Source organism: Macaca mulatta, chromosome 9 (genome assembly GCF_049350105.2).
Source record: "Macaca mulatta isolate MMU2019108-1 chromosome 9, T2T-MMU8v2.0, whole genome shotgun sequence".
Classification (NCBI taxonomy): domain Eukaryota; kingdom Metazoa; phylum Chordata; class Mammalia; order Primates; family Cercopithecidae; genus Macaca; species Macaca mulatta.
In genome coordinates this window covers 145,377,305-145,390,298 of record NC_133414.1, presented here as the reverse complement: position 1 = coordinate 145,390,298, position 12,994 = coordinate 145,377,305, and the positions used below count along the sequence as shown (strand labels likewise).

At 57.4% G+C, this 12,994-nt stretch overlaps 1 protein-coding gene across 4 annotated transcripts in view; it reads left to right on the top strand.

Annotated features, from left to right (window-relative positions):
* The window catches only part of TUBGCP2 (tubulin gamma complex component 2), a 28,746-nt gene extending 16,467 nt beyond the window's left edge, over positions 1-12,279 (top strand). For all 4 annotated transcript variants that reach the window (XM_077947915.1, XM_077947916.1, XM_015148507.3 and 1 more), the window contains 10 exons: positions 1,074-1,219; positions 1,958-2,138; positions 2,663-2,843; positions 5,967-6,139; positions 6,382-6,510; positions 7,503-7,623; positions 8,566-8,709; positions 9,521-9,640; positions 10,780-10,943; positions 12,006-12,279. In XM_077947915.1, coding sequence (XP_077804041.1) covers positions 1,074-1,219; positions 1,958-2,138; positions 2,663-2,843; positions 5,967-6,139; positions 6,382-6,510; positions 7,503-7,623; positions 8,566-8,709; positions 9,521-9,640; positions 10,780-10,943; positions 12,006-12,141 — 1,495 coding nt within the window. In that variant the 3' untranslated portion in view covers positions 12,142-12,279. The remainder of the gene's footprint in view (positions 1-1,073; positions 1,220-1,957; positions 2,139-2,662; positions 2,844-5,966; positions 6,140-6,381; positions 6,511-7,502; positions 7,624-8,565; positions 8,710-9,520; positions 9,641-10,779; positions 10,944-12,005) is intronic.
* Positions 12,280-12,994: the final 715 nt, after the last annotated feature.

The following is a 12,994-nucleotide window of genomic DNA, read 5'->3' as shown; positions in this document are numbered from 1 at the left end:
CCAGGACAGGAATGGCCCAGCTGCTTATGGCCTTATTCTTTTGTGTGCAGAACATTAAATTGCCTCCAGCTAGGTCCTTCAGCCTCTTTGGTGCATGGATTTCCTGATCTGGTGGGGTCTGTCGGCTTCTCTTCGGCAAGATATATTTAAATGCATAAATATATGTTAGTTCCCAAAGCGTTGTATTAATGTCTATCATGTCGACATACCGTTGTTGAAATATTTTCAGAAGATGCATGTGTGATGTGGACATACTATGTCTTCCCTAACGGACCAAATACAATGTGGTACAATGGGCACCTTTAAACAAAGCACCTTCGCACTCGAAGCAGATGATGTTTGAGGTTGTTCAGATGACAACGTGGAGATGTCTGGTTTCTGTCCGTGTTGGCCCCACGCACCCCACACGAGCATCATTTTGTTGCCCGGGTTCATCATGGAAGGAAATGCTAAATTCCAAAAAGAGGCAGGTGCAGATAAAGACAAATCAGTTTCCCACCTAGCTCTGCGGACCCTGCATTCTCCCTGAGCCCAGGTTAAATGCTCCGTTCCAGAGTGAGGTTTGTAGGTTTGTTTGGTTTTCTTTTTTTTCTTTTTCTTTTTTTTTTTGAGACAGTCTCGCTCCATTGCCAGGCTGGAGTGTGGTGGCGTGATCTCGGCTCACTGCAACCTCCACCTCCCAGGTTCAAGTGATTCCCCTGCCTCAACCTCCCAAGTCACTGGGACTACAGTCGCATACCACCTCGCCCGGCTGCTTTTTTGTATTTTGGTAGAGACGGGGTTTCACTGTGTTGGCCAGGATGGTCTTGATCTCTTGGCTTTGTGATCCGCCCACCACAGCCTCCCAAAGTGCTGGGGTTACAGGTGTGAGCCACCGCGCTCGGCCCCTAGGTTTGTTTTAGCCCACAGTTGAGAAATAACTGGTAGGTTAGGCTTGGCCCTTGTGGAACGTTACTTGGAAGTATGCTGGCCTCCGTTAAGGTCCCTCCACGCTGCCGGCCTGGAGAAGTGTGTCGTCTGCCTCACAGGCGCCCTTGCTTTGCCTGTGACCGAAGCACTCCCTGTGGTTTTAGTGAGTTTATGGTCGAGGAGCACGAGCTGCGGAAGGAGAGGATCCAGGAGGATTACAATGACAAGTACTGGGACCAGCGGTACACCATCGTCCAGCAGCAGATCCCTTCCTTTCTGCAGAAGGTGGCGGACAAGATCCTCAGCACAGGTGCGGTGCACACAGCGGGGACCTGGCCCGGGGCCGCAGCACAGCTCTGCCTGGAGAGTCTCCTGCAGCCCAGGCCCTCCCGCGGGAGCCTGCGCCTCACCCTGTGGGCGTCCTGAGCCTGGGTGTCCGTGAATGTGGGGCCGAGGTCAGGACCGGCCCATGAGCTGGGCTGCAGTGCTGAGTTAAGCCGTGAGATGGTCTCTGTTGCCAGGTTTCATCAGGTTTCCATCGCCAGGACTTTGTTTTGTCCCTGACCCTAGAAGGCTCTCTCACGGGTGCCTTCCCTGTTTCTCATTTCTGATTTCTAAAACTCCATTAGCATGACAGGAAAATCCATCAAAGACACGCGCCTGCTGGCCGGCAGTGTTTTCAGTCTCTGACCACACAGGTTAGGGCCTGACCTCGACCCGGGGCAGCGGTGCGGGGTTGGACTCGGCACATCGGGGCCGTCACGAAAGGGTTGGGAAGCGGTTAGCCATCTGGTTCTCATAATGCCTTTTCGAAATTATTTCTGTGCCCTTGGTTAGAAAATTCCAGATGTGCAGAGCCACAGCAAAGCCCTGACGCCACCCGCTCAGTCTGTAGCAGCTGACCGTGATTTACCAGGAGGGAGCAAGGGTGTGGAGCCGCCTCATGCGGCCCAGTTTCCAGTCCACTGCCTCCTGTGTAGACGAAGACAGCTAGGGCCTGAGATCGACCATGTGGAGAATAAAACTTTTAATTTCTATCTGTTTTCAGGAAAATATCTAAATGTGGTCAGAGAGTGTGGCCATGACGTCACCTGCCCGGTGGCTAAAGAGATCATCTACACGTTAAAAGAGCGGGCGTACGTGGAGCAGATCGAGAAGGCATTTAACTATGCCAGCAAGGTGCTGCTGGACTTCCTGATGGAGGAGAAGGAACTGGTGGCACACCTCAGGTGATTCCCTGCTCTGTCCCTGTGCGGGCGCTCGCCTCCCTCAAACCGGAGCCTGTGGGACGTGGGGCTGAGATCGCTGGGTTTCTTCTGGCAGCTCTGCCTTGTCTTTTTGAAAGTGGGCACTGCCAGATGGTCTCTAGCTCAAGGACCTGGCACGCACAGTCGGTGGTGTAGGCCCCGGGTCACCTTGTCCAGGGGCCCCAGCTCCCTTCCTTGCCCAGGGCCCACCAGCCCTTTCTCGGCTCTTCCTGCCACAGCCTACATGGTGGTCGCACAGCCCCTGCCCGAGAGCCAAGCGCTTAGCCCGTTGTGGTGTGTTTTAGCATGATGGCTGTGGCGGGCACCTGCAGGTGGGACGTGCTCACGCCTGCTCCCTGGCTGTGGCGGGCACCTGCGGGTGGGACGTGCTCACGCCTGCTCCCTGGCTGTGGCGGGCACCTGCGGGTGGGACGTGCTCACGCCTGCTCCCTGGCTGTGGCGGGCACCTGCGGGTGGGACGTGCTCACGCCTGCTCCCTGGCGCAGGTCCATCAAGCGCTACTTCCTCATGGACCAGGGCGACTTCTTCGTGCACTTCATGGACCTGGCGGAGGAGGAGCTCCGGAAGCCGGTGGAGGACATCACGCCCCCCCGCCTGGAGGCGCTGCTGGAGCTGGCCCTGCGCATGAGCACGGCCAACACTGACCCCTACAAGGACGACCTCAAGGTGGGCGGGGGCGCCGGGGGCTGCCACCTCAGGCAGGGGCCTCGGAGGGGCTGGGAGGAGAGCGCAGCAGAGGCCAGCCCTGTCCCCCACTCCCCGCCCGGGTGGGGCAGCCGCGGGGTCTGTTTCCTTCACTCTCGGCTGTGGGGGCTGCTTGCCGGGATCGGGGGTCTTCGCACCTGTGCTCACGAGGGGCGCAGGTCTCGGGTTTTCCCGCAGTGCCCTTGTCAGCCTGGGTGTCAGGTTGTGCTGGCCTTGTGGAATGAGTGTGGACCTGTCCCTCCACCTGCTTTTTGAAAGGGTTTCAGGAGTGGTGTTCTTTTTGTTTTTGTCTTTCTGTTGTTGTTGTTGTTGTTTTTGAGACAGAGTTTCGCTCTTGTCACCCAGGCTGGAGTGCAGTGGCGCGATCTCAGCTCCCTGTAACCTCCGCCTCCCGGGTTCAAGCGATGCTCCTGCCTCAGCCCCACAAGTAGCTGGGATTACAGGTGTGCGCCACCATGCCCAGCTAGTTTTTGTATTTTTAGTAGAGAAGGGGTTTCAGCCGGGGGTGGTGGCGGATGCCTGTAATTCCAGCACTTTGGGAGGCCGAGACCGGCGGATCACAAGGTCAGGAGATCGACACCATCCTGGCTAACACGGTGAACGGCGTGAACCCGGGGGACAGAGCTTGCAGTGAGCTGAGATCGTGCCACTGCACTCCAGCCTGGGCGACAAAGTGAGACTCCGTCTCAAAAAAAAAAAGGGGGGGGGTTTCACCATGTTTCGCAGGCTGGTCTTGAACTCCTGACCTCAGGTGATCCACTCACTTTGGCCTCCCAAAGTGCTGGGATTACAGGCGTCAGCCACCACGCCTGGCCGTTTTTTTTTTTTTTTTTTTTTTTTCTGTTTGTTAATTTTTGTTTTTGATAGAGTCGGGGGTCTCACTATGTTGCCCAGGCTGGTTGAACCCCTGGGCTCGAGTGATCCTTCCACCTTTGCCTCCCCAGGAGTGTGTGGATTCTTGGACGTTTGACAGGGTTTGCCTGGGAGTCCTTGGGCCCTGGGCTTGTCTTTGTTGGAGGCTTTTGAGGCGGACTTGGCCCCTTGCTGGCCACAGGTCTGCTCAGTCCCTTTCCTCTTGGTCGGCTGTTCGTCTCGCATCTCGTCTGGTGCACAGTTCATGGAATTCTAGTTCGGCTTTTTATTTCTGTGAGGCTGGTAGTTATAGCCCTACTTTTTCTGATTTTAGTAATTTGAATGTTCTTTCATCTTAGCTGATGTAGCTGGGAATTTGTCGATTTCATTGAGCTTTTCAAAGAACCAACTCTTGGGTTTTTGGACTGTTTTTCTGTTTTCTCTCTTCTGTCATCTTTGTTACTCTTTCTGTCTGCTGCTTAGGGGCTTAGTGTGGTCTTTTTTTAGTTTCTTAATTTGCAAAGTTAGTTTACAGCTGTAAACATCCCTCTGCGCGCGGCCTTCGCTGATCCCCCAGCGTCCTCATTTCTGTTTGTCTGGAGGTGTTCCTGATTCCCTCTGATTTCTTGTTGGAGCCGTGGGTGGTTTATGTTTAACTTCCACGTTTGTGAATTTTCTGGTTTTCCTTCTGTTACTTGTTTCTAGCTTTATCTCTTTGTGGTTAGAGAACAGACTGTGTGGCTTCAGTTTTGTGAAATGTATTGATTTGTGTAGTGGCCCCACATCCATCCTGGAGAGTGTTCCGTGTGCACGGGAGAACGCGCCCTCGGTTCCGTGTGCGCGGGAGGAGGAGGCGCCCTCGGTTCCGTGTGCGCGGGAGGGAGGAGGACGCGCCCTCGGTTCTGCGTGCGCGGGAGGGAGGAGGAGGCGCCCTTGGTTCTGTGTGCGCGGGAGGGAGGAGGAGGCGCCCTTGGTTCCGTGCGCGCGGGAGGAGGACGTGCCTTCGGCCGCTGTTGGGTGTTCTGCAGTTGGGGTCCTGAGGCCCTGTCTTACCTCACTGATCTTCCGTCGGGCGGTTCTCTCCATGATTAGAAGTAGGGCACCGAGTCTCCCTGTCACTGAAGAGCTGTTTTTCTCCTGTCGTTCTGTCTATTCTTGCTTCAGATATTTTGGGGTCTCTTGTTAGAGCAGGAATGTTAATTGTTGGGTCAAAATATATGGCCCTTGTACAACTAGGCTGACCTTGGTGGACTTCGGTCTCAGGACGCTGGGCCACACAGCTGGGGGCTGCTGTCTGCACACCTGCGAAAGCCCCCGTCTTGTCTGCTCCATGGAGAAGTGACATCAGGGGTTCATTTCTACGTTCCTGATGGTCGGCGATTTCGTCCGTCTGCTGCTTGTTTCTTCTTGCTTTATCCTCTACCCTTCATTTTCTGTCCTGTCGTTGTGTGATGGTTTTGTAGGAACTCTGTCAGGTAGTTGGAACTTAGTAAGTACTTGAATGATTAACGTGAGGACAGTATTACTTGTCCATAATAACTAGTATATCCCTCATCAAATATGCTTTCTTTTTCTTTTTTTTTTTTTTTTTGAGACGGAGTCTCGCTTTGTCGCCCAGGCTGGAGTGCAGTGGCCGGATCTCAGCTCACTGCAAGCTCCGCCTCCCGGGTTCACGCCATTCTCCTGCCTCAGCCTCCCGAGTAGCTGGGACTACAGGCGCCCACCACCTCGCCTGGCTAGTTTTTTGTATTTTTAGTAGAGACGGGGTTTCACCGTGTTAGCCAGGATGGTCTCGATCTCCTGACCTCGTGGCCGCCCGTCTCGGCCTCCCAAAGTGCTGGGATTACAGGCTTGAGCCACCGTGCCCGGCCTAAATATGCTTTATTTTTCAACCTGGGCCTGGTGCTTATCGTGTACTAAGGTTTCCGTCCTAAGGAATCACCTTTCTTTCACCATCCCAAGCGTTTTTCCCTTACACCATCCACAGCAGCATTGGGTATTTACAAAGTACTTCATCTGAATTTCTCTTGTTTTGTTTTGATAGGAAGTGGTTCAGTTTTGAATTTGATTTATCAGTAGACGTTTGGGTTTTCGAAAAGCCTCTGAGGTTTAGAATCGGAATGTAGGGAACCTTATGTCAGTGCTGGGCCTGTGAGCGTGAATGGTGTCGGGATGGGACTTCGCGTCTTTTCCTTAAAACAGGATGCTTTGTTTCATTTCCTTCCCTCCAAGATCGACCTGATGCCCCATGACCTCATCACTCAGCTCTTGCGTGTTCTGGCCATCGAGACCAAGCAGGAGAAGGCGATGGCCCACGCCGACCCCACAGAGCTGACGCTGAGTGGCCTGGAGGCCTTCTCTTTCGACTACATCGTCAAGTGGCCCCTTTCACTCATCATCAACAGGTGCGGGTCGGCCACTCAGGCACTCGCTAGGTGTTCACTCAGGTTTGGCAGAAGCGAGAACTGTGCCACCCAGTGGCCACCTCGTCCCACAGAGGACCCAAGGCGGCTGTCCCCGGCCTTCAGTGCCCGGGGGATTCACGGGCTGTCCGGGGGCCACCGTGCAGACTGTGGAGCACAGACACCGTGTGCACGATGCCACCTGTCATGGAGGCCCGCCTGAGGTGCCACTGCCTCTCTTGCAGGAAGGCCCTCACTCGCTACCAGATGCTCTTCAGGCACATGTTCTACTGCAAGCACGTGGAGCGGCAGCTCTGCAGCGTCTGGATCAGCAACAAAACCGCCAAGCAGCACTCGCTGCCCTCCGCCCAGTGGTGCGTTCCTCCTCTGTCCCCGTGTGCCCTCCTGGTAGACAGCTCTGCTTTCTAGGCTTCTGGAAACGTCATCTGGAAGCGCACGTTTGTAGCTTTAGATCCATAATGCTTCATTTTCCTGTCTTGGGGCTGCGCGGCGCTGCCGTCCACCCCTCAGGGCATGCTGGCTCTGTCCCTCAGCCCTCTCTGGAGCCTTGTGGTGACTGCACGGGCATGGAGACCACCCAGGTCAGTGTGCAGGACAGAAGCTCCTCCCGAGAGCGGGCAGCCACATCTTGCTGGAACCAGAGGTGCTTTGCTGCTGGTCTGTGGCTCTAGGGTGTTGAAAAAAGGGGTCGATGGCAGAGCTGCTTAAGAATTTGTCCAGTCGGGTGCGGTGGCTCCTGCCTGTAATCTCAGCACTTTGGGAAGCTGAGGTGGGAGGATTGCTTGAGCCCACGAGTTTGAGACCAGCCTGGACAATGTAATGAGAGCTCATCTCTTAAAAAAAAAAAAAAAAAATGGAAAATTGTTTTAATGAGCTGGGAATGCCTGTAGTTCCGGCGACTCAGGAGGCTAAGGTGGGAGGATTGCTTGAGCCCAGGAAGTCAAGGCTGCAGTGAGCCAAGATCCAGCCACTGCACTGCAGCCTGGGCGACAGCAAGACCCTGTCTTTCAAAAAAAAAAATTAGATGAAAAAGACGTCATCTCAGTCATGAAGCACAAATGTGCATCTGCCGTGTGGCACCTTCCTGGTGTGGGCTCCTGGGGCTCCAAGGAGTCCGTCCACCAAGGAGCCCGCATCCCAGTCTCCACTGTCCGGCTGGCTGGGGGTGTCCCTGCGGGGCACAGGTTGGTAGACAGTGACAGCTTGTGCTGGGCAGACACAGGAGCAGCGGCCACGTCTGATGGACTGGGAGAGGCACCTGTTTTGCAGAGGAAACAGCCACATCCACTGGGTGCCGTCGGGGCCACGTCCTCCATGGCTGTCCTCCGTCCTCCGTGTCACTCAGGTTTGCCGGGGCTTTCACATTGCGGCAGCGAATGCTTAACTTCGTCCAGAACATTCAGTACTACATGATGTTCGAAGTGATGGAACCGACCTGGCATATCCTGGAGAAAAACCTGAAATCTGTGAGTTTTAGCTCCATAGATCGTAACAATTGAAAGCCAGTTTCCTTTCACATAATTAATGTGAGGGAGACAGGGAGGGCAGGAGAGGCAGGGGAGGGGAGAGGCAGGGGGAGGGGAGAGGCGAGGGAGGGGAGAGGCAGGGGGAGGGGAGAGGTGGGGGGAGGGCAGGAGAGGCAGGGGAGGGGAGAGGCAGGGGGAGGGCACAGGCAGGGGGAGGCCAGGAGAGGCAGGGGAGGGGAGAGGCAGGGGGAGGGGAGAGGCAGGGGGAGGGGAGAGGCGAGGGAGGGGAGAGGCAGGGGGAGGGGAGAGGCGGGGGGAGGGCAGGAGAGGCAGGGGAGGGGAGAGGCAGGGGGAGGGCACAGGCAGGGGGAGGGGAGAGGCAGGGGGAGGGGAGAGGCAGGGGGAGGGGAGAGGCAGGGGGAGGGCACAGGCAGGGGGAGGGGAGAGGCAGGGAGAGGGGAGAGGCAGGGGGAGGGGAGAGGCAGGGGGAGGGGAGAGGCAGGGGGAGGGGAGAGGCAGGGGGAGGGGAGAGGCAGGGGTTCCCTCCGGGGCGGAGCTGTCCCAGCATTGCTGGCCACACAGGGGACCCCTTGCTGCCTGCCATCATCTGGGGACTCTGAGCCGTCATTGCCCCCAGGGTCATCCCTTTCACACTGCGCATCTGAGGCTGAGGGGCCTGAAGGCAGACTCTGTTGTTACCAAATTCTAGAAGCAGCCGCAGCCTCCCTTCCTGTCTTCTGCCTTAAGAACTGAAACCCCTTCGGGACGTGCCCATCATTTTTTTAGTGGTATTTGGAATTTTCCCCCTAAAAGCCCAAGGCCCATTTAAGAGGTGGAAATGCGTGAACAGGAATGCGCAAAGCCCGAACTGAGCACGTGCGCACGCGAAGCCCGTCTGTCGGCCACGTCTTTCTGAGAAGGGGCTTGGTCTGTTCCCCAAAGGCCTCCAACATCGATGACGTCCTTGGCCACCACACGGGCTTCCTGGACACCTGCCTGAAGGACTGCATGCTCACCAACCCTGAGCTGCTGAAGGTCTTTTCCAAGCTCATGTCTGTGTGCGTCATGTTCACCAACTGCATGCAGGTGCGTGGCGTGGGCGGCACCATTGGGTGGGCAGACCGTATCCCGACCGCGGTCGCACGCAGCCTGCTCACCTTTTCCTGCCCTTGTGTGGGTGGAGGAGCCGCTGGGATCTGAGTGTTTCCAGAACTCCCGGTCTTCCTGGCCGGGTGGTTCCCTCCTGGAGCCCCTGCCCTGGCAGCGTGAGCAGGGCTGTGTTCCTCCGAACCATCCCTCAGCCTCCGTGGTGCTGGTCTCTGTCTGGGGCCTTTGTTCACGGCCCTTGTGCGCTCTTTTCCTCAGCACTTGAGTTATTTGGTTCCGTTAAGGACCTGTGGGCACTAGTCACAAGCAGCTGCCCAGTGGTGATGGCACAGAACCTGAGCGTCTAGCGGCAGAAGGGGCACCTGGGGCCACACTAGGGCTCCAGGGGTCTGGGGATCAGGCTCTCCAGGCAGTGCCATGGGGAGGGTCCGGAGGAGGGCACGGGCGCTTTCAGCTATTGCTGACATGTGAGAGCCATCTCGGGGTCCCAAATCGGGAAACACAAAAAACACTGCTCTTAGGAAAATTAGTTGGTCTCTGTGAAGGCAGACCTGGGAATTCTGTCGGCACAGCTGAAGCATTTCCCCTGCAGCCGCGGGGACGCCCGTGTGTTCCCGCGGCCGCGGGCACGCCCGTGTGTTCCCGCGGCCGCGGGGATGCTTGTGTGTTCCTGCGGCCGCAGGCTACAACAGAGATGCAGCGGGTGATGTACCTGCAGGAGTTATTTTTTCTGCAAAGCGTTGTGGTTGTAACTAACAGAAGCATTTCCTTGCAACTCTCCACCCACTAGAAATTTACACAGAGCATGAAATTGGACAGCGAGCTGGGCGGGCAGATGCTGGAGCAAGGCACCGTCCCGGGGCTGCCCACAGGGGCCGAGGAGCGGGCCCGGAAGGAGCTCACCAGGAAGGTGCGTGGCCTCCAGGGTTGGCCAGAGGGAGACGCTTCCTCCCGCCTGGGGCAGCGGCCTGAGCATCCTGACACAGGGAGAACAAACCTCCCCCCCTTTTTTTTCCGTCTCCCCTCGGATTGAAGAAAAGACTTAAAAGTTGCTTCTAAGCACAAGCACGAGAGCCTCTCACAACCTTCTCAGCTCGCTGGTTCCCACCTCAGCCAGTCAGACTCGAGGGCGCCCCCACAGATCTTCAGAGCAAGCACTGTGCAGGGCACCCTGGTGAGGACAGGGGCCACAGCCGCTGTCCCTGCTGAGTGCCGGTCCTGAGTCAGAACCATCAGGCTCTCAGCAGGCACAGACAGGCCGCATGTCCTCGGAGGCATGGCCCTGCGGCACCAGCTCTGGAGTGGCATGAGGGGGTGGGTAGTCCCGTGTTCACACGCTGGAGTGGAGCTGCAGAGAGGAGTTGGGTTTGGGGGCCTGTGGGGGCCGGAAGTGAGGGACACTGAGAGGCGCCCCGACCTCCTTGCTGAGAAGCTGCTGGGAAAGCTTGTGCTTTGCTTGTAGATCTGACCCCAAAGGAGAGCTCGAGGTACAGTCTTGTGGGGTCTGATCCTTTACCACCTCATCCCGCGAGGCCGGGAGTGTTTCTCTGAGTGCTGGGTTTTCAGGAACGTTTTTTGACGTCCTTTTTACATTGAATCCCATGAAAACATCGTGGAACCCATGTTTTCTATTTAAGAAAAGAGGGGCCGGGCGCGGTGGCTCAAGCCTGTAATCCCAGCACTTTGGGAGGCCGAGACGGGCGGATCACAAGGTCAGGAGATCGAGACCATCCTGGCTAACCCGGTGAAACCCCATCTCTACTAAAAAAAAAAATACAAAAAACTAGCCGGGCGAGGTGGCGGGCGCCTGTAGTCCCAGCTACTCGGGAGGCTGAGGCAGGAGAATGGCGTGAACCCGGGAGGCGGAGCTTGCAGTGAGCTGAGATCCGGCCACTGCACTCCAGCCTGGGTGACAGAGCGAGACTCCGTCTCAAAAAAAAAAAAAGAAAAGAGGAAGGGAAAGGACATTGGCCTGCTGGGAACAGCGTGGAGCCAGGAAGGCCCGTGGTGGGGGTGGGCCTGGCTCATTTGCCCCGGCTTTCTTTCCAGCACCTGGCCGAGCACGCAGACGCTGCACAGCTGGTGTCTGGCTTTGAGGCCACCATCAACAAGTTTGACAAGAACTTCTCAGCCCACCTGCTGGACCTCCTGGCTCGGCTGAGCATCTACAGCACCAGTGACTGTGAGCATGGCATGGCCAGCGTCATCTCCAGGTGGGTGGGCGCCTGCCCCGGCCCAGTGCCTCCCCCAGCCCAGCCCAGTGCCTGCCCCCGCCCAGAGCCTGCTCCAGTCTAGCGCCTGCCGGCCCAGCGCCTCCCCCACCCCAACACTTGCCCCAGCCCAGCGCCTGCCCCAGCTCAGCACGTGCCCCTGCATCCAGGCCCCATCTCCCCTGCACCCTCCCCTGGTCCACCTGGTGTGGCCTCCTTCAGAAGGTGGGGCAGGTCTGTGTCCTGGTGCTAGTGCTGGTCATGTGCCACTCCCTGAAGTCAGGCTAGCCCGGCTCTCCCTGGGGTGTGACATTCTGTGCAGCTGGGCTGCCCCGTTGGCACCCTGCGGCTGTGTGTGTCCTGTGGGGCTGGTCAGGCCTGGGTCAGCTTCCCTCATGCTGCACTGAACGCCTAGCCTGGGGAAAGGGGCCCAGCCCTCGGGGGCAGGGAGGGGAAAGGTGGCTAAGCTGCCAGCCCGGAGGAGGTGCTGACCGGGAGTTGGGGGTGCTGTCCTTGGGGGTGCTGTCCTTGGGGCTGCTGTCCTTGGGGGTGCTGTCCTTGGGGGTGCTGTCTTTGGGGCTGCTGTCCTTGGGGCTGCTGTCTTTGGGGGTGCTGTCTTTGGGGGTGCTGTCCTTGGGGCTGCTGTCTTTGGGGGTGCTGTCCTTGGGAAATTGCCTATTTGTGCTTTTGGACCACACTGGGCCCTGTGCCCCCAACAAACGTCCTGATTTCCTGAGCAGGGGTTTCTGAGGCCACCCTGCATTGAGAACTACTGCTTGGTTCTCCAAGCCCCTGACACCTCAGGCCCCATTGCCAGGCCCTGCTGAGGTGACGGAAGCCCCAACTTTCTGGGGCCAGGAGAGAAGAAACCTGTGTTTGTGCCTTTGACCAGGACTGCACAGGACTGAAGACCTTTCTGTGGAAACATTAGTTAGGTGTCTCACCCTCACCGCAGGGCCTCCTATGGTCTCTGTAGCTGAGCACTTCCCCATGGTAGGAGCAGGGCTGCCCAGCGTGCACCCACAGAAGGGGTGCGCGCCCCAGCTCCACCGTCCTCCCTCACAGGCTTGACTTCAACGGCTTCTACACGGAGCGCCTGGAGCGCCTGTCTGCAGAGAGGAGCCAGAAGGCTGCCCCCCAAGTGCCTGTCCCACGAGGGCCCCCGGCTCCTGCACCCAGGGTCGCAGTCACGGCACAGTGAGCCTTGGCTGTGACAGGAAGGAAGGGTGTGGGGTCAGCAGCGACTGGTGCAAATGGGTCCAGAATTTTCAAATCAAAATGCTCTGTGTTCTCTGTCTTTGCAGTTTAAATATAAAGCAGGCATGATTGACTTACCTCATTTTGTTTCTCAAGGCGCTGGGTTTCATTTTATAGAAGCTGCCCAGATAGGGTGGGTGTCTCCCTGGATTTGCTAGTCTGTTTGCTTTTTAAAATTACACTATCACCTTTTTGGGTGTTTTTGGCCTCAAAGTGGAAATACATGGTGTTTAAGCAAGAAGCAAGCAAAGATGCATGCGGGGTGAGATCCAGGCCTGGTGTCCACATCCTTCCAGGTGAGCTGGGGCCAGGCTCCCTGAGGTCGGTCGGAACCGGGAAGAGCCTCTGAAAATGGCCAGGGAATCCCCGAAACCCGCCAGGCGTTGGGTTTGCTTCAGCCCCAGAGGCAGCCCCGTTCCTTCTCCTGAGGACTCACCCACCTCCATGCCCCTCCTCCTGCTGCTGCTCCAACTGGTCTGGAGCAGGAGGCCACGGCAGGGCCCTCAGGCACCTGGGAGCCCACACCTCCCCCTCCGTGGGACGTACCCACTGAAGAGTGGCCACGGGGCAGGCTCTGCTCCTGGCTGGCACTCCTGCCCCACCCTATCCGGTGCCGCCTTGTCACGTAGAAGTTACTCAGCAGATTGACACCCTACCCAGTCCCCCTCGGGCAATCGTCTGCCCTCTGTCTTCCCACCTTCTCCAGGGCTACAGTGGGCAGCACAGCCATCCCCGGTGTGACAGGGCCCTGGGAGCCTCAGGGCTGCCCTGGCCAGGTTGGTCTGCTCTGGCTACGT